Below are 19643 nucleotides of genomic sequence, written 5' to 3'. Positions count from 1 at the left end.
GTCAACAGCTTTCTTTTTTTGATGAATGAGCAATTTTTAGAAGTAAACTAAGGGCATCTCCAGCAGTTAAAGTTAAAGTAGCTAATTAAAAATTAAAAATATTTATTTTAGCTACTCCAACAGTTAAAAACACTCTAACAACACTCTTTATTCTACTCTTCATTTTCTTAAAATATTATTTTCCAATCTTTTTTTTATTGTTTTATTTTCTTTCTCTCTCTTCCGTCCCCATCCCCAACAACCGGCCAACCCCATCAAACCCACAACCAAACCAGTGAAACCACCCTTGCCCACCCACACCCAAGACCCATAACCGGTCGATGGTGGCTGGTGCAATCAATGGTCCCTTGTTGGTGGTGCGGTTATGAGCCAGAAAGCAAGCTGGTGAGTCCCCTCCACGGTCCCATTCGCGCCGATCGACTCGTTGACAGTGCCGAGGAAGCTGGAGAATGATCAGAACGCCTTGCCGGCGGAGAGGGCGAGGCTGAGAAAGCTTGGAGGTGAGTTTGGGGTGATACTAGCGGTGGAGATGGTAGAGGCAGCGGATGGCCTACCCTATTGCTGCCATCGGAATCGCAACCTAAAAAGCCAAAGGAGCCGCCGAAATCCTTGCTGGTACACGGCAAATTCTGCGAGAAGACCTCGTCGAAGCTATTGGCCTTTTCCTTGTCCACTGTTCGTTGGGGATGACGGAGAGAGACCGATGGAGAGGGACAGAGGGAAGAAGAGGGAGAGGGGGGAGAGAGAAAATATTAATAAAAATTTTTGACTTGTGTGAACAGTTAATATGCAACTCTGCCTATTCACTATTCAATGTTAGATGAAAAAGTTTACTTTGGTTATTCTGCTGGAGAGGAGAAAAGAGCAAAAATAGTCAAATTTAACCATTTCAGCTAAAGTAGCAACTCTGCTGGAGATGACCTAAATATTTACAACCCTTCCGAAATCTGGAACTCAGCTACAATCCCCAGCATACAACAAAACTCAAGTATCTCTCTCTCTCTCTCTCTCTCTCTCTCTCTCTCTCTCTCTCTATATATATATATATATATATATATATATATGAGGAATGATTCATGCACTGCTAGTGCACAACCCAAGATATATTGGGGGATCCACATCTGCCCTGCTCCTCTCCAAAAGCGGTGATGTGGTCGTCCGGCCAGTGTGGTCTGCACTCGAGCGACATCGGTGCCTAGTTGGGCAATCTCGCTGAGTGGCTGGGCTGCCCAAGGAGGCATGTCCTGGCCTGGGGGTGGATGCTCTGTTGCGGCTACTGGTGTTCCTGACATAGGTTTTGGGGCTGTCCGAGCTAAATGGCCCTCGCTCCTCCTCACAAAATCCTTATCAAAAGTCCCTGACGGAATTTGGACGGCCCTTCCATCAGATGTGTCCACGTTGACCTACCCGACTATCCTCATGATCAAGCCCTTGAAAGGTAAGGTTGCGTTCATCACTCCTCGGTGAAGGTTCTGCATGATTCTGATGACGTGGGTGGCAAAGTCGATGGGGATGTGCTGAAGCAAGGCGTACAAGAAGGGAGCCCTCTCTGGCGCGATCAGGTCGGTGATGAAGATGGGTTGGAGACTTGTTGCTACGACCCGGTAAAAATTTAAGAAATCCCAATTTTGAAATTGATGCCCTAAAAAAAATCAATCTCTTGAAATTAATCGGTATATTGTTGCATACCTCGTATTAGATTTGCAAATACCCTCTATTCTTCGAGAATATGAAAGCTTCTCAAAGCGATTCGGCCGAAATCCACTTGGGAGAGAAGTTATAGGAAGAAAAAGTGGGTTTCGAAATGGGTTTCTGGCGGTTGAAATCCATACTTAGAGCATTTGTAATGAGCTCGTCAAAGTGAGGAAATCATCAAAATCGGCTGAGTTTCATCAAAATCGTGTCTGCAACGAACTCGTTTCTGCTACAGTAATTTGGTGAGTGCTGAAATGGCTCGTCTGATCTGCTGAGGGCAAAGTCAATCGTCTCTTCTTGTTTTGCAATATTTTATTCAATTTCGCGGGTGAAGGTCGTTGGTCTTAGAAGTGGAAATCGATCGAGGGTGAAACTGATTTAGGGCAAAATTGATCCAGAAGATGCCGGCCGTGAGGAAAAGCCGGCCGTCGAAGAAACTGGTCGTCGTGGAAAGTCGGTTCCGGTGGATCTAGAAGCAGAGAAGTCGAGTGTCCACCGGTCGTTGAAGCAGAGAAGGTTGAGCCTTCATCGGTCGTCGAGCCTCACCGGTTGTCGAAAAAGCCGATTCGCGATGAACAGCCGGCCGTCGAGCCTCCACCAGTCGTGAAGTCACTGGTCGTCGAAGGTTAGGTCCGTGGAAGTGGGTTTGGGTCTGATCGAAGTCTGGATTGGGTATTTTGTTGGTTGGTTGAAGGATAATAAAAAATAGTATTTATTTTAAAGTAGAGAATATTTGAAGAGTTTGATATTTGTAGCTTTTGAAAACTAAGTAGCTAAAATAACAAAAGTGATATTTTTCGTCAAAATCTGCTTAAATTTTGACAAGTTCACTACAAGTGCTCTTATCGCATTTTGGGTAATTTCGAACGTTTGAGGATCGTGCCAAACGTTCGTCAACCCTAGGGTTTTTTTTCAACTAAAATTTGATAATTTTGCTTCAAAATGATAAGCCATTTCAAATTGAGTTAAAAGAGGATTTCATTTGAAGGAATGATGTTAAAAGACGATTTCATTTGTCACAAGCAGATTCCTCGAACGGTTCTTCCTCATCTTTAACCATGGCGGCATACTCTTTGTCGATGCTCAAAAGGATGTGTTCCCTTTGCAAGAGCTCATTTATTACATTGGCGGCATCTAATTTTGTTCCATTTCAGCATACTCATCTGCCCATACGGGTCATATAATCTGCCATCTCATGCTTCCTTTATGCGCAAAGGCGGAGTAGCAGAAAATCTCATACGGGTTATATCCTCCAGGAATTAGCAGAAAATCTCTCACTGCAGATATAAAAATTCCCATGAACAACTATCAGTTCAAGGAAATTAGGACATTATTGGAGGGCCTACTTATAGACGGGCATATAATCGAATTTTTCATGAATGACTATCAGGCCACATCATTCAAGGAAATTTGTGACTATTGGAGGGCCTACTTACCAATGGGCTTTTGATAAGTCACCCACCGAAGTTGCCAGAAAGCCCAACCGCCCATTACTGAATGGGCCTAAAAAGGCCGACGATCCATAACTAAAGGAACTGGAATGTTCAATGGCATGCGGTCCAGACAACCAGCAAGGTTTCGAGTGCACTCTCGTCAAGGTACAATGCCCAACACCCGATTCCCCCACTTCGCCAACTTAATAAACTGTCTAATCACGCCATGCACTCTCATAACAAACTTGAGGAAGGAATCCCCACGTCAATAACAGATTACTGCTGAGAATTCCTAAAACCTTGAGAAGCAAGGCGGGGTGACGACCTATAAATGGATATAGGAGGGCCTTTTCTCTGGTGAACCCTTCAACCTCATTTTTCTCTTGCAGATCCTCTTTCCCATGAGTTGCGTTCAATCACTATACTAACACTATCATTCTCTTTTCATCTCGATAAAAAAAAATCATTGAAAAAATATATTTAAATTGAATAAGTAAAATAAAAAGTTTAATGTAATTACTTTGAAAAAATGGGTATATAATTTTTATTTTTTAAAAAAAGAAAATAACAAAAATTAAGATGACGTTTGTTGAGCGAATGTGATTCAGGATTATTCCCAGGATGGGGAATTAATTTCCACCTTTTTTTTTTTTTTTTTTTTTTTTTTTTTTGCACCGTAAATATGACTAGAATTTGGGTCTTTGTTATTATGCTAAACTTGTCGTTTGGTTGTTTAATTTCCTCTTTTTCTGTTACTTTCGAATCTCATAAAGTAAAGATGTGTTATTAAGCTCATAAAGCCAACATAGTTTGGTGAAGTCATCGTTTGGATATTATTTTTTTATGGAGAATTTTACTTATAATTTTTGAGCTTTTCTCTTCTTTTTTTTTTTTTAAATATACTTAAACTTTAAAAAGTGTCAATTTATGATATTTATCCTTTAATTTTTTTTTTTCAATTTCAACCATCGGTTAGAATTTTTCGTTAAATCATGTTAAAATTCTCAAAACTCCTCTTTTTCTTGGGAAAAAAAAAATTATAGGATTTAGGTATTTGTCAGAATTTTACGAAATTTGTAAAAATAACACTGCCGGAATCTTTGAAAAAATTTATAATTTTTTTTTTAAAAAGTAAACATATGGATAATTTGAAAATTTTGACATGATTTAATGAAAAATTCTAACGAAATGTTGAAATTGAAAAAATAAATAAATTAAAAGATGAATAACTTAAATTAACATTTTTAAAATTTAAGTACATTTTTTCAAAATTGATGAAATGAGCTGAGGGTATAAACGAAGTTTTTCCAATTTTTTTATGAACCCCGAAAACTTTTATTTTTCTTTTTCTTCTAACGATTTTACAAACAGAGCCTTAGCGGATGATGCTATGGTAGTGACGTGTGTGTGTGTGTGTTTTTTTTTTTTTTCTTATTCCCGCCTTCAAAGAGTTGGGAAAATTCTAAGAACAAAATACTATACTATACTTCAGTTCGAGGAAAGAAAAAGGACACAGCACTAATGAATATCTTTTACTTTTTTGATAACTATACATTCCTAGGTTCAAAGCTCTTTCCTTTCTGCCTAAGAAATCCCATTCCTCTCTCCTAAATATATACCCATGGCCTGTCCCTGTTCTAAACTTCTAAAGTTTCCAAGTGAATTGGGTTTTCTTTTCTTTTCTTATCATCGATCACTGATATTGGCTGCAGTTCAGAAGAAGAAAGATTGGGAGAAAGATATTGGATGAGTGGAAATGATGGAGGGGGGAAGTTCAAAGACAAAGAGAGCAGCTTTTAATGATCGTGGTGGTTTCCTTGATACTGTGCTTTCTTGGTCCCTTGAAGACATTTACGATGAAAATCTATACAAGAACCAGGTTTGATTGCTTTTAATCCAACATTCTCTTCCTCTTTTGGTTTAGTTGAGGAATTTTTTTTTTTTTTTTTTTTTTTTTTTTTTTTTTTTTTCCAATTTGAACTCTCCATTAGAATTTTTCGTTAAATCCTATCAAAATTCTTAAAATACCCCTATATTTTTTTAAAAAAAAAAGGGAGAGAGAGAAAAAATTTTAAGGATTTAAGTGTTGGTCAGAATTTAATGGAATTTACAAAAATATCTATGCCTGAATCTTTGAAATTTTTTTTATTTTTTTATTTTTAAAAAAATTGAGTATTTTAATAATTTTGAACACTTTTTAAAGTCTGAGTACTTAATTGTAAAAGTGATGAAAGATTAGAAGTTATAAGTGAAGTTTTTCCTTTAGTTTATTACAATCTATTATATATTGTCTCATGAGACTTTATCACAAATTTTTGAATAATTTATAGCATTTAATACTCCATGAAACATTGAGATGCTAAAAAATAAAAATAAAAATTGCAATATCCACAATTGCATCCGCAAAATGCATATATCACTTTTAGATATTCACATCCGTATCATGTTTTTACTAGTCACATCCGCGTGGTTATTGCGGTTATTATCCACTATCTGCATGTAGATAATAGGCTTTTTAGGCCTTCTTGGGTCTCTCTATAAGGGCAAATTTTAAACAATTTTGAAAATAATTTAGACCGATTTTGGGTGTTTTTGACTTGTTTTAATTTTTTTTTTATGCCCTAATCTTTCGAAAATATATTAATTTCACATTACTTTTATCTTTTTGCCAAGTGTTACAAAAGAATTCAACATAACCAACCAAACCAATGTAAACATAACCTATACTTAATCCAAAACGACGTAATTTTGGTATTAAATGGTTGTTCGAACATGTCTTGACAGGTGGGCTAGATGGGGACATTCTAACAATCACTTGTCCGAATTATACCTGTTCAAATAGGTTTCGGGCTGCTGCTCAAACACTTATCTATAGAGAAAGCTCTCAAGATTTTGAATTATACTAAATGGTTAATGAAAACATCTATTTGTTTTCCCCATCATCAAAAAGACATCTATTTGTTTTAACATTTTTTTTTTCCTTAGGTTAATTGAGTGATATGTTGGTAGAAGGAATTTTAGTTGTAGGCGATTTCACTTACTACTGTTCTGAACAACAAATACAAGCTGTTGCATGCTTCTATGGATTTATTAATGCCTTTTATCTTCTCTTAGTTGCATGTTAATGTGGATTAATTCATGCATTTTAGCTTATTGTTTGATTCTTTATAGGTAGAAAATATTCCACTGGAGTTTGAATCTGTTCATCAGTATTTTGGGTCATACGTTTACCCCTTACTGGAAGAAACTCGTGCAGAACTGCATTCCAGTATGGAGATTATATCAAACGCTCCTTTTGCTGAAGTAATCGCATTTGATGAATCTAAGTCATATGGGAAGAATTTGTATGATGTTAAGGTTGATTCCTGGAGAAACAGATTCAGTGTTCTTGGCAAGGAGCCCTACAAAACGTTGCCTGGAGATATATTAGTTTTAGCAAATGCTAAACCCGAGGATGTTTCTGATTTACAAAGAACAGAATGCCAATGGGCTTTTGTAACGGTCACTAAAATCCCAGAGGATGAAGAAAACGAGAATACTAGTTTTACAGTCAAGGAGTTGGAAGACATTGGGATCCAGAAATCATTGTTTCTGATTTTCTTGATAAATACAACCCCTAACAAGAGAATATGGAATTCCTTGCACATGTCTGGGAATCTGGAGATTATCAAAAACGTTTTGAACACTAATTCTTTCGTAAGTAATTTAATATAAAAAAGTTTAGCATTTCATTTCGATTTAATTTAATTCATTTCATGCATGCGTATATGCCACCAAATCTAATTACAATCAAATCAATCAATCTGAGTATTTTCTTTTTCTCATGTTGTACAACAGATTGAGGAAGATGGTGGCCTCTGTTGTGCTCAGAGAGGTGGTAATTGGGATGAGAAATTTGGGACTAGTGTTACTTCTGAACTGAATGAACCCCAAACCAAGGCAATTCTGGCATGTCTCCATAAGATACATTGCAACCACAAGGTCCACAAGTCAGCTGTGGAACTTATATGGGGTCCTCCGGGTACAGGGAAAACAAAAACCCTCAGTACATTGCTCTTTACTCTTTTAAGAAAGGGATGTAGGACTCTTACTTGTGCCCCATCAAATGCTGCAATCAGAGAAATGGCTTCTCGGACCCTAAAGCTGGTGAAAGAATCCTTTGAAAGAGACATTGGGATTGATGCTTTGTTTTTCTCAATGGGAGATATTCTCTTATTTGGGAATAAGGAGCGGCTCCAACTTGGTTCAGACATTGAAGAGATACATTTGGATCATCGGGTCAAAAGGCTTACTGAGTGCTTAGGACCTCTGACTGGTTGGAGGCATTGTTTTGCTTCAATGATTGATCTTCTTGAAGATTGTGTTTCTCAGTATAATATCTTCTTGGAGAATGAATCACTCAAAGAGAAAGAACACAACAATGAAAATGAAATCAACTCATTTCTTGATTTTCTGAGGAAAAGATTTGTTTCTGCTTCATCATCACTCAAAAATTGTATTATCGTCTTTTGTACACATTTACCAAAAAAATACCTTCTAGAACAAAATTTCCAAAACATGGTCTCTCTTATTGGCCTGCTTGAGTCTTTTGAAACCTTGCTGATTCAAGATAATGTGGAATCTGAAGTACTGAATGAGCTTTTTTCTAGTTCAAAATTACCTGCAGATATATCTCTGTCATCTATGGATATGCCATTCCTGTTGTATAAAAAGAGAAGCGAATGCCTATCTGTTTTAAGGACTTTTAATGGTTCGTTTAATTTGCTTGACCGTCTAAGCGATATGAGCAAACAGTCAATAGAGGAATATTGTCTTCAAAAAGCTTCCTTACTTTTTTGCACTGCTTCAAGTTCTTATAAGCTGCACTCAGTGCCAATGAAACAACCCCTGAGCATTATGGTTATTGATGAAGCTGCACAATTAAAGGAGTGCGAGTCAACCATACCATTGCAACTTCCGGGTTTAAGGCATGCTATTCTTTTTGGCGATGAGTGCCAATTACCAGCAATGGTTGAAAGCAATGTATGTAAATGCTATTTGGTTACCCCCTTTTTTTTTTCTTTTTTTTTTTTTTTTTTTTTTTTCACTTTTAATGTTTTTTCAAAATCTATTATGTTTCTTTCCACAGATTTCTCGTGAAGCTGGCTTTGGGAGAAGTTTATTTGAGAGATTGAGCTCATTGGGTCACTCAAAACATCTTCTCAATATACAATACCGAATGCATCCATCCATAAGTTTCTTCCCAAGTTTGAAATTTTATCACAATCAGATCTTAGATTCTCCAAATGTTAAAAGAAAAAACCACGAAAATCACTATCTTTCCTGGCCAATGTTTGGTCCCTATTCTTTTATAAATATAGTAGGTGGAAGAGAAGAGAAGGATGATGTTGGGCGTAGTAGAAGGAACATGGTTGAGGTTGCTGTTGTTATGAAAATACTGCTGAAATTATACAAAGGTTACTCAATTGAAGTATCACATTCTTTCCCTCTTTTGTCTGAATTTAAACGGTTAAAACTTTAATTAACTTCTTCTTCTTCTTCTTTTTCCCTCTTTTGTCATTTGCTCTGAATACAGCTTGGGGTGGTTCGGAACAGAAACTCAGCGTTGGTGTTATATCTCCTTACGCTGCCCAAGTAGTTGCAATTCAAGAGAGACTTGGACCGAAGTATGATAACCTTGATGGGTTTGCAGTGAAGGTTAAATCAGTTGATGGGTTCCAGGGTGGGGAAGAGGACATAATAATAATATCAACGGTAAGATGTAATAGTTATCGATCAATTGGGTTCGTATCAAATCCGCAGAGAACTAATGTTGCTCTTACAAGGGCTAGGTAATACTTATGCTGAACTCTTTTGATAAGTTTGCTTTTGCTTCCATTTTAACAAGTGCGGTGAATAATAATTGGCCCTATAATACCTTTAGGCACTGTCTATGGATTTTGGGAAATGAAAGAGCCCTGTGTAATAGTGAATCTGATTGGGAAGCCTTAGTCCATGATGCTAAGAATCGCCAATGTTTCTTTAATGCCGATGAAGATCATGATTTGACCAAAGCAATATTGGATGTGAAGAAAGAGTTTGAACAATTTGACGATTTGTTCAATGGGGATAGCATACTTTTCAGAAGTGCTAGGTGGAAGGTACTTGGTGTTCAATAGTTATTCTTTTCATGCAACATATTTATATTTGTAACTTCTATAAGTGGCAATTTTAATATTCTTGTTTAAATTTTTTTTTTTGTAGTCTTTTTATTATAACTTTTGTACTCAATTTCAACAGGTTCTTTTTAGTGATAACTTTCTGAAGTCATTTCAAAAACTGAAGTCTGTACAGACAAAGATATTAGTTATACAACTTCTAGTTAAACTTTCTAGCGGATGGAGACCCAAGAGGAAGCATGTAGATCCCATATGTGGAGGTTCTTCACAGATTTTACAGCAATTTAAGGTTAAAGGTCTTTATGTTGTTTGTGCAAATGATATAGCAAAAGATTGGAGCGACGTGGTGGCAGAATTTAGGTACTATCAAGTTTTGAAGATCTGGGATATATTACCTACGTGTGATATTCCAAAATTAATCAAACGTCTTGAGAGTTTGTTTGGAAAACATACAGATGACTGTATTAATCACTGCAAAGAGAGATGTTTGGAGGGGTATGTATGTTCTTTTTCATTCTAGTATTTTTGTATGCTAAATTTTAAAACTTAAATGATGCCTTATTTGGATCTTTTAAAATTGCGAGCATCTCTTCTTTATATTTGACATTCTAATTAGCTTAAACTTTTTTTTACATTGTTTTTGCGTAGGAATTTGGAAGTTCCAAAGAGTTGGTCATGTTCTTTTGATATTGTCAGGATGAAAAATCTTGATAGCAGTGAAAATGAGATTGATCTAAGTGGTTCTACTTCTGATGGTAGAAGTTATGTTGCGAATGTACAGGTTAGTGAGAGTTTGATGCTGATGAAATTCTACTCCTTATCACCAGGTGTAGTTGGCCACTTGCTTTCTAATCATGATGCTGTTGAATTGGATCTTCCATTTGAAGTAACTGAACAAGAGTTGGATATAATCCTTTTTTGTAGAAGTACCTTTATACTTGGCCGAGGTACTGGGAAAACAACTGTTTTGACTATGAAGTTATTTCAAAAAGAAAAACTACACCATATGGCAAAAGACTTATTCTATGGTGTCAAGAGCGATAGACCTGTGCGTAGTCAGGAAAAGGAAGCCGAGGAGACTATTGCAGAAAAAGAGAGTGCCGCACTGCGCCAGCTTTTCGTGACAGTCAGTCATAAACTGTGTTATGCTGTCAAACAACACGTTTCTCATTTGAAAAGGTGTGTAGATTAGAGCTTAGGGTAGCACATGAGATATCAGGAGTGTAGATTATTCTTTTCCTATCATTTATTTACATGGGAATGTTTCTGCATATGTTTAACTTTCAAATCTGTGATATAGGGATAATAGCTTAGGGTAGCACATATGCATGAAGTAAAATGTCTTTCTTCTGATGGTAAGAATCTAGCTAGCAAATCCATCTCTACCGAATGTTTAGGTTTTGGCTTTTAGTTCCTCATGTGCATTGGCTTTTAATATCCACTTTTTGTTGCATAAAACTTGTTTAATATCTAATGATAAGACTTTTTTAACTTTTTTTTTTTTTACATGCAGCTTTGCCTGTGGTGGCAATTTTTCAAAAGGATGCAGTTCAATTGATTTTGATGGTTTTGATGATGCAGCTCAATTCAAGGATGTCCCAGATACTTTTGTTGATGTTCCTCCCAAGGCATACCCTCTTGTCATTACATTTCATGATTTTCTGATAATGCTCGATGGAACTGTGGGTAATTCATACTTTGAAAGATTCCCTGAAGTAAGGAAACATTCTCTTGGTAAGGTTCGTGGTGGATCAGTTGCCTTACAGACATTTATAAAGAAGAAAGAAGTTAATTATGAAAGGTTTAGTTCATCATACTGGCCCCATTTCAATAACCAGCGGACAAAAAATCTTGACTCTTCAAGAGTTTTTACAGAGATTATTTCTCATATAAAAGGTGGCCCACAAGCTCTAGAGCCAGGTGATGGTAAACTCAGTGGTAAAGATTATGTTTCACTATCAAAGAGCCGAGTGTCCAGTTTAAATAAACGGAAGCGAAAGATAATATATGAAATCTTTCAAAAGTATGAAAAAATGAAGGTTAAAAATGGCGACTTTGATATGGCTGATCTTGTAATTGATCTTCATTGTCGATTGAGAGTTGAAAGATACAAGGGTGATGAAATTCATTTTGTATATGTGGATGAGGTGCAGGATCTCACATTGAGCCAAATTGCACTATTCAAATATATCTGTAAAAATGTAGAAGAAGGTTTTGTTTTCTCTGGGGACACAGCACAAACAATTGCGAAGGGAATCCATTTTAGATTTCAGGATATAAGATCTCTGTTCTACAAGAAGTTTCTACCAGAATCTAAAAGCTGTGGACATGATGAAAGAGAAAAGAAAGGGATAATCTCAGATATTTTCCATTTGAGCCAAAATTTCCGTACTCACGATGGGGTTCTTAAACTTTCACAGAGTATTATTGACCTTCTTTATCGTTTCTTTCCTCAATCTATTGATGTTTTGCTGCCTGAGACTAGTCTTATAAATGGCGAAGCTCCAATCTTGCTTGGGTCAGGGAACAATCAAAACACGATCAGTACTATTTTTGGAAATAGTGGAAAATCTGGAAGGAGTTTTGTTGGCTTTGGTGCAGAGCAAGTAATATTGGTAAGAGATGATCATGTTCGGAAGGAAATTACCAATTATGTTGGGAAGCAAGCTCTTGTTCTAACTATTGTGGAGTGCAAGGGCCTTGAGTTTCAGGTGGTTATAATGCATAATTATTTATTCAATTTACTGGTTTATATGGAGATAATTATCATTCATGAGTAGTTTTCTTTTGCCTATATGTTTGCTAATTTTTTTATGAATACAGTTATCATCTTGAAAGGTCCTTTTTAATATGTTCAGATTCATCACCATTTTAGGTGGGATAGCATAATTCAAATGCTGGCTTTGTTATGTACACATATGGCAATTTTCTTGCAAAAGTTCAAAGTTTCAAGCTTCATGTCTAAACAGATTTTTGTTCTCTGTTGCTGTAACAGAAAATGAAAAAGTTTATTTCTCCAAAATTTATTTAGATGTCAACAATTATCACTTTATTTGGACAAAATGTATACCTTTTTTCAGTAGTTTATTGTCTTATTTTCTACCCATTTGTGACTCCTATATTGCTCTTCATGTAGGATGTATTGTTGTACAACTTTTTTGGCTCATCACCTCTGAAAAATCGATGGAGGGTGATATATAAATATATGGAGGAACAAGATTTACTCAACCCAACTTCTCCCTCTTCCCCAAGTTTCAATGAGGCTAAAAACAATGTCTTGTGCTCAGAACTGAAGCAACTTTATGTGGCTGTCAGTCGTACGAGGCAGAGGTTGTGGATCTGTGAGAATGTAGAGGAATTCTGCAGACCTATGTTTTACTATTGGAAGAAAAAGTGTCTTGTCCAAGTCAAACAGCTAGATGACTCACTTGCTCAGGAAATGCAAGTTGCCAGCAGCCCAGAGGAGTGGAGGTTGCGGGGAATCAATGTAAGTACTATTTATTATGCCATTGATTTGGACTCTATTATTGAAACATATTTTGCTCCAGTTGTGAATGAAAAAAAAAAATTGAGGTTATTGCTTGAAACAAATCATGGTGAAGGAATAAGATCGTTCATTTTTATTTGTATCATAGACTTACAATTGTTTCAAAACAATAATGGTGATGTCTAACTCTAATATCTTTTTTCTCGCAGTTGTATCAAGAGTGTAACTATGAAATGGCAACAATGTGCTTTGAGAAAGCTGGAGATACTTATTGGGAAAGAAGGTCCAAGGCTTCTGCCCTCAGATCGACTGCTGACCGCATGCCCCATTCAAATCCTAAAGCGGCAAATGAGATCCTTAGGGAAGCTGCAGAAATATTTGAAGCCATAGGCATGGCTGATTCTGCTGCCCAATGTTTCTTTGATTTGGGGAAGTATGAAAGAGCTGGTGCGCATTTGATTCTCGGACATTGGTCAACTATATCATTTTTATGGAACATAAACATCATCCTTAAAATTCTATCTCTTATAGTCATCCTTAAAATTAACACTATGCAATTGCCCCTTGTCTCAAGTACAAAAGTTGAGTTGTGTTCCACAAAATTGAATTTTTCATCCCACCTTCTATTAAACAGTGTGTACTGTCCTACTTTGTTTTTTTCTTCCACTTTATAATGTGTAGTTCTGCAGTCCTGTACTGTTTACTTATTGCAATCTTCTTAGAATCTCTGTTATAGTTTGTATCTGAAAATTTGCGATGTGATGTTAGGAAGTTTTTCAATTGATCTCTGAATTTCCGGGGATAAATTGGTCCCTTGATGAGGGCCAAAAAATCACCATGAACACTATTTTTTATTTATAGCAAACTTTTTTATGCTCTAGTTTGTAAGTGTTAAAGTCCGAGTCAGTATTGGTAGATTTTGACTTTGAAAATTTGAACTTGTTGTTTCAGAGTGGCTTTATTTGGAAAAATGTGGCAAGCCTGAGCTGAAAAGAGCTGGGGAATGCTTTTCTCTTGCCGGATGCTATGAACTTGCAGCTAATGTGTATGCTAGGGGCTATTTTTTCTCAGACTGTTTGAAAGTTTGCACCAAAGGAAAATTATTTGACATGGGTTTTCAGTACATTCAGGATTGGAAACAACATGCAACTACAGATTCGGGTGTGGTTAGAATGGGAAAAGAAATAGACAAAATTCAACAAGTGTTTCTTGAGAGTTGTGCTCTTCATCATTATAAGCTTAAGGATAGCAGATCCATGGTGAAATTTGTTAAAGCTTTTCAATCCATAGATTTGATGCGCAAGTTCTTGAAGTCTCATGGTTGTCTTGATGAGCTTCTGCTGTTGGAAGAAGAATCAGGAAACTTCTTGGAAAACATAGCGAGGCAGAGAGGGGAGATTCTACATGAAGCTGATCTCCTAGGGAAGGCTGGGAATTTCACAGAAGCATCCTTGTTAATTCTTTCCTATGTACTGTCCAACTCACTTTGGGAACCTGGAAGCAAAGGCTGGCCGTTAAAGCAGTTTACACAAAAGCAGAAGCTTTTAGCAAAAGCCAAGACATTTGCAAAGAATGGGTCTGAAAACTTTTTTGCTTTTGTTTGTACTGAGGCTGATGTTTTATCAAGTGAGCAGAGTAACTTGTCCATGATGAAAAATTATTTGAATGCAGCTCAAAGACATAAGAGTGTTGGAGGTGAAATAATATGTGCTCGAAAAATTCTAGATGCTCATCTTCTTTCAAACTCCTCAAAGTATGTATGGGAAGATAATTTTGTTTTTGATATGATAGAGCATTCGGAACAAAAGATCGCTACAAATCAGATTTCTTTAGAAACACTGGTTTTCTTTTGGAATCTTTGGAAAGATAAGATTGTGAACATTATTAAATACCTCAGATGTGCTGAAACCCAAGATGTTAATGAATATGGGGATTTCTGCTTGAATTACTTTGGAGTGCGGAAGCAGTTTCATAATGATAATGCCATCTATCTTTTGCTCAACTCTGATGCTGATTGGGTGAGACAATTGGATAATAGATTCCTTCGTCGGAACGGGAAGGTGGTTTCTATCAATTTTCACCAGTTTGTTTCAACTGCTCAAAGTTATTGGTGTTCAGAATTACTTTCTGTTGGTATGAAGGCTTTGGACAGTGCCAAAGCCCTTTATGATTTGTCATTAAAGAATTCTCTCTCCATGTTCTGCCAAAGCATATCTCTTACTCATATCTATGAGGTTGCAAAGTCTATTTTGGAATCCCAATATCTGGACCTCAAGTTCCATGATAATAAGGCATTGTGGCAATATGTCGAACTTTCCACTAATATCTTTGGCTACATATTTCCTCTGGACTGGCAGAAATCATTGGCAGAGAACATATTTTCTTTGAGAGGAACTGAGGTTATGAAGAATTTACTAAAACAAGTCATACGTAAAAACATCGGCTCAAAGGGTAGGCTGACTTACGGGAAAATTGGAAGAGTTGTAGTGGTAATTCTTGGATTGGGTAAGCTTGACAATGATTTATGTAAGGAGATTTTGGATAGGTTTGGTGGGATTGACAAGAAATCGCCCTGGAAGACCTTTATTGAAACTCTCTTTGTGAATATGGGATCAAAATTTCTACATGCTACCGCACCTGACAATAGATGTGAATCTCCAAGAGTGTTATCCCTTATGCTGACGCTCAATGAAGCTTTGGTAAATACTTACAGGGCAAACTGGATTAATGAAGAGGACTATATGTCACCTGGTTGTTTTTTGTATCTTGTTGAGCGCCTACTGATTTTGGCGTCATACTCCCAGGGTTACTTTATCACTTCAAAGTCTTCTTTTGTTGAATGGTTTATCTACCAAGAGGGATATACCAGCCCAGATTCCACTTCAGTGGGTGAACTGCAACCATTGCTTGAATTGTTTATCAATGAAGTTGTTACGCCGCTTATTGACAATAAGGAGGATACAATGAAATGGATCGAAATGTCTGGCATAAATGCGAAAGACTACTATCCACTGCTGGTGTTGAGATTGGTTACCATAATATGTTTGGTTCATCTGAACTGTGGGAAGTTTTCAGATTTACTTTTTGATTTGCTTCAAAGGAGCTATATTGCTGTGCAACTGCCATGGGACTTTCATGTTGTCTTTCGGAGAAGATTGAAACATTTCCACAATGTAAATGTGATAGCTGAAGCATTTAAAAAAATTAACAATCCTCTTGTAATTGTGAGTTTGGGAAAAAATTGTTCACAATTTCTATGTCCAGATGTTATTTTTGTGGACATGACGGTAAAACATTGCAGGGAGGACATTTTAAGAGTCTTGTTTCCAAAGACAGTCAAAGCCTTGCCAGCTCAAACTGAAATTATTGAAGTGGAAACAACTCATTCTTGCAGCGAAGTGCTTTCTTCAGGCAGTTATGATCAGGTGGGTTGTAAACTTGCACCTTCAAACTTTGTTTTGAACAACATAAATGGAAGCAAGCTGCTGCCAATGGATTATTGTTACTTTTGGGAAATGTTTGAAGCATTGAATTCATTGGAGAATTTTGGATATCCAAAGAGGTTTTTGCCCAATGCTCAAGTAATCAAGGTAATGCAAAATTGCTTCACATTATTTTTCGACTTGAGCGAAAAGCATATGCACATGAGATCCATTACTGAATTTTCCTCTTTTCCTGTGTAAATATCAGGTAGTTGTGGACAAAAGTATTCACCTTGTAAGTACTGTTGTGAACGAAAGCCTTCAGAACACTATTTACCATGGTGATGAAAACCTATTGCAGGAAGTAGCCTGCATGCTTGATGAACTGAAGCTACTTTCTGCTGCATTGGGTGTGAGGTAAGTATAATGGAGGTTGATATGCCTTGCCTTCTTAGGCTATTTCCCAAGGGTTTTTTTTTGTTTTCTCTTATGACAGTATCTTAAAATGTCTTTATTTAATTCCTCAAAAATAGAAAATATCTGGACTTTTTACATACAAAGAATGTACTTGTTACTAATAGAGTCTAGCCTCTGTTCTTCTTTAGATCCCTTGTTTCACTTTGATAGTTTCATATATCATAAATCTGAGTCAATGCAAAAGAAAGGAATGCATTTCCTTACTATTAAGTAAGTGAAATAGAAAACACAAAAATCTGGATAAGACTAATAGAGTCTAGCCTCTATTCTTCTTTATTTTGCTGACTTCCTTTTTCTCCTTCTTAGTGAACTAGAGCTTCGGAAGAATATGTCAACAATTGGAGAGCTTTCCAAGAGATTGCTGTCAAGAAGGCCAAAGGTGGAACCTATCTTCAGTCAGCAATTCTTGCAACACGGAACAAACATTCTGGTAGAGACATCAGAAGCTAGCGGTACATCTGTTCACCAGTCTGATGTTACAGGCGTCCGTAACAAAAAATGTAGGTTTGGTAAGATAATTGGAGGATTCATGGGCTTTCTAATTTTAGGGTACGTAGTTCGAAGAACCTTAAAACTTTTAAAAAAAAACTAATAGAGTTAGAATAATCAATTCTCATACTATATTGTATTTTAGAACATAGTCGAAGGAGATTGCTCTATCTTTTTGTGCAGTAAATATGATGTGGTTTAGGCGTTCTTTCTTTGAGGCATTGAAAGGAAATTCTAATCCCCCAACTAAGTAAACTTCATGCCTAATCAGCAGCATAAAAGGGTCCCAACTAAGTAAATATGAACTTCATAGAGCATTCTAACTACATTTAGAAAGCTGCTAAATATAGGAAAGTTGACTTCATAATTCTAAGACGGCTTAGGTACATCAAGGTTTTGAAAGTCAAATCTCAAATCAAAAGTAAGTACTCTTAAAATTAACTTAATGCAAACAACACAAAAATTAAAAGAAAATTTCTAAATATATATATATATATATATATATATATATATATTTTTTTTTTTTTTTCAAGGAAAAATAATTTCGTTAAAAAATATTTTACGACGAAAAATATTTTATATCAAAACAAACGAAGCATAAAAGAAATGAAAAAATATTTAAGGAGAATCTACAAAACCATCAATAAAAGAATCAAGCAACGAAACCCCATACAATGTGGAGACAATACTGCCAAAACTTTACAAAGAAAGATGAGAGGAGAAGAAAAAAGAGAGGAAGAAAAAAAACACAGAATTTTTAATTTTAAAATTTGAGAGTGAACAGCATGCTTCCCAAATTTTATACTAGATTGGAGAGAGTAAAAAAAAAATAAAAATAAAAAATAAAATAAAATAAAAAGGCATTTTAGAATTTTGAAAAAGATAGTGCTGATTTCATTCATATAAAAAAAGAAGCTAGAGCATCAAAAACTCTAAAAAATCCAAGAATGAATATTTGATAAAACAATTAGTCTAATACAATCAGAAATACAATCCATCCATACACGTTTTGACTCCTAATTGACACCATCTTTTGCCAAAAAGTGTGCTGCCGCATTTGACATAGACAACAGAATTCCTTCTTAACCAAATACACTGGCAATAGGACTCTCTCTAGTTGAGTTTCAACTAAAAAGGAGCCAGTTAGTTGTAAATAAGGGTATTTTGATAATTTCACATAATGTAAAATAATCAAAATACCCCTATATATAACTAACTGGCCCCTCTCCAATAAAATTACCAAAATACTCTTATATATAACTAACTAGCTCTTCTTCGGTTGAGAATCCAAGTCCAATATGCCGTGCTATCTCCACATTAATATTAACCTCTACGGGAGTACAAATAGCAAAAACTTCTACTCCGTTACCTCTGTAAATGAATTAACAATACTATAACATTTTTGGATTTGCCTCCTACACACCCTCAACACATCAGCCGCGGCTGGACATTCCCACAAAACATTATGTACCGTTTCCATACCTTTTTTTAAAATTTTTGGAGATGTCGATGATGTCTATGCTTACAAAATGACATTTACTTTTCAAATTGGTGATCAAGTAATTATTATTATATTGTGAATGGCTCCGTTAAAGGCATAAACGTGCAATTTTTTTTATTTTTTTTTTCAAAGGGTCCTCTCTTTTTTACTTTAAGGTTTTAGTTATCAAATTGATAACAAAGATAGGTGTGAAAATATCATTACGTCCCTCTAGTCAAAAATTCAATTTTTTTTTTTTTTTTTTTAAAAAAAAAGAAAAGAATAAGAAGAAGAAAGAAAAACTAGCACAATGGCACCAACCCCACCCTTCAGTTATCAGTGGGCGAGCCACTCTCTGTTAGTTTTTCTTTTTACTTTATTAAAGGAATGTAATAATATTTTTATTCTTATGTTTGTTTATATACTTATAATATTATTTTTAATATTTTATTAAAGGAATATAATAATATTTCTTTACTTTTTTTTTTGGTACTTAATAAAGGTTTTTAGCTTAAAATGACTGCCCCGCGTGCTAACTTCTTTTATTTTTTTTACACAAAAAATAAAAATATTAATACAATTTTCATGGCAAAATACTCAAAAATAAAATAAAATAAAACTCAAATACAATTTTCATGGCAAAATACTCAAAAATAAAATAAAATAAAACTCAAAACTCAAAACTTATTTCAACTTTATATCCGTCAAAAATAAATAAAAACACCTCCTAAAAAGTCTATCAAACACACCTCCTAACAATGACCGTTTCATTTGCTAAGTTTTTTTTAACTGCTCAAAGTTATTGGTGTTCAAAATTACTTTCTGTTGGTAGGAAGGTTTGGGCAGGGTCAAAACCCTTTATGATTTGTCATTAAAGAATTCTCTTTCCATGTTCTGTCAATTGTCAAAGCATATCTCTTACACATATCTATAAGGTTACAAAGTCTCGTTTGGAATTCCAATATCTGGACTTGATGTTCCATGATAATAAGGCATTGTCGC

General features: G+C 35.7%; 2 protein-coding genes across 2 annotated transcripts; both read left to right on the top strand.

Annotated features, from left to right (window-relative positions):
* Nucleotides 1–4887: 4887 nt before the first annotated feature.
* Nucleotides 4888–8963, top strand: LOC133879807 (helicase sen1-like). The gene is made up of 5 exons (XM_062318583.1): nucleotides 4888–5007; nucleotides 6300–6824; nucleotides 6966–8150; nucleotides 8257–8584; nucleotides 8704–8963. Exons 1-5 carry the CDS (start codon nucleotides 4888–4890, stop codon nucleotides 8961–8963), a joined length of 2418 nt encoding a protein of 805 aa, XP_062174567.1.
* Nucleotides 8964–8968: 5 nt separating this feature from the next.
* Nucleotides 8969–17348, top strand: LOC133879806 (uncharacterized). Its single transcript, XM_062318582.1, has 9 exons — nucleotides 8969–9268; nucleotides 9408–9781; nucleotides 9935–10465; nucleotides 10800–11997; nucleotides 12423–12773; nucleotides 12983–13220; nucleotides 13725–16363; nucleotides 16464–16612; nucleotides 16979–17348. The coding sequence occupies exons 1-9, from the start codon at nucleotides 8969–8971 to the stop codon at nucleotides 17262–17264; spliced, it is 6066 nt and encodes a 2021-aa protein (XP_062174566.1). The 3' UTR covers nucleotides 17265–17348.
* The last annotated feature ends 2295 nt before the right edge of the window (nucleotides 17349–19643 follow it).

Source organism: Alnus glutinosa, chromosome 10 (genome assembly GCF_958979055.1).
Source record: "Alnus glutinosa chromosome 10, dhAlnGlut1.1, whole genome shotgun sequence".
NCBI lineage: Eukaryota > Viridiplantae > Streptophyta > Magnoliopsida > Fagales > Betulaceae > Alnus > Alnus glutinosa.
The sequence above is the reverse complement of the archived record's forward strand: the minus strand, read 5'-3'. Positions and strand labels throughout refer to the sequence as shown.

Coding starts and splice junctions, on each gene's coding strand:
- LOC133879806 (XM_062318582.1), top strand. CDS start 8,969: ATGCTGAACTCTTTTGATAAGTTTGCTTTTGCTTCCATTTTAACAAGT. Junction 16,364..16,463: donor CCAATGCTCAAGTAATCAAG/GTAATGCAAAAT, acceptor TGTAAATATCAG/GTAGTTGTGGACAAAAGTAT. Junction 16,613..16,978: donor TCTGCTGCATTGGGTGTGAG/GTAAGTATAATG, acceptor TCTCCTTCTTAG/TGAACTAGAGCTTCGGAAGA.
- LOC133879807 (XM_062318583.1), top strand. CDS start 4,888: ATGGAGGGGGGAAGTTCAAAGACAAAGAGAGCAGCTTTTAATGATCGT. Junction 6,825..6,965: donor TTTTGAACACTAATTCTTTC/GTAAGTAATTTA, acceptor GTTGTACAACAG/ATTGAGGAAGATGGTGGCCT. Junction 8,585..8,703: donor ACTGCTGAAATTATACAAAG/GTTACTCAATTG, acceptor CTCTGAATACAG/CTTGGGGTGGTTCGGAACAG.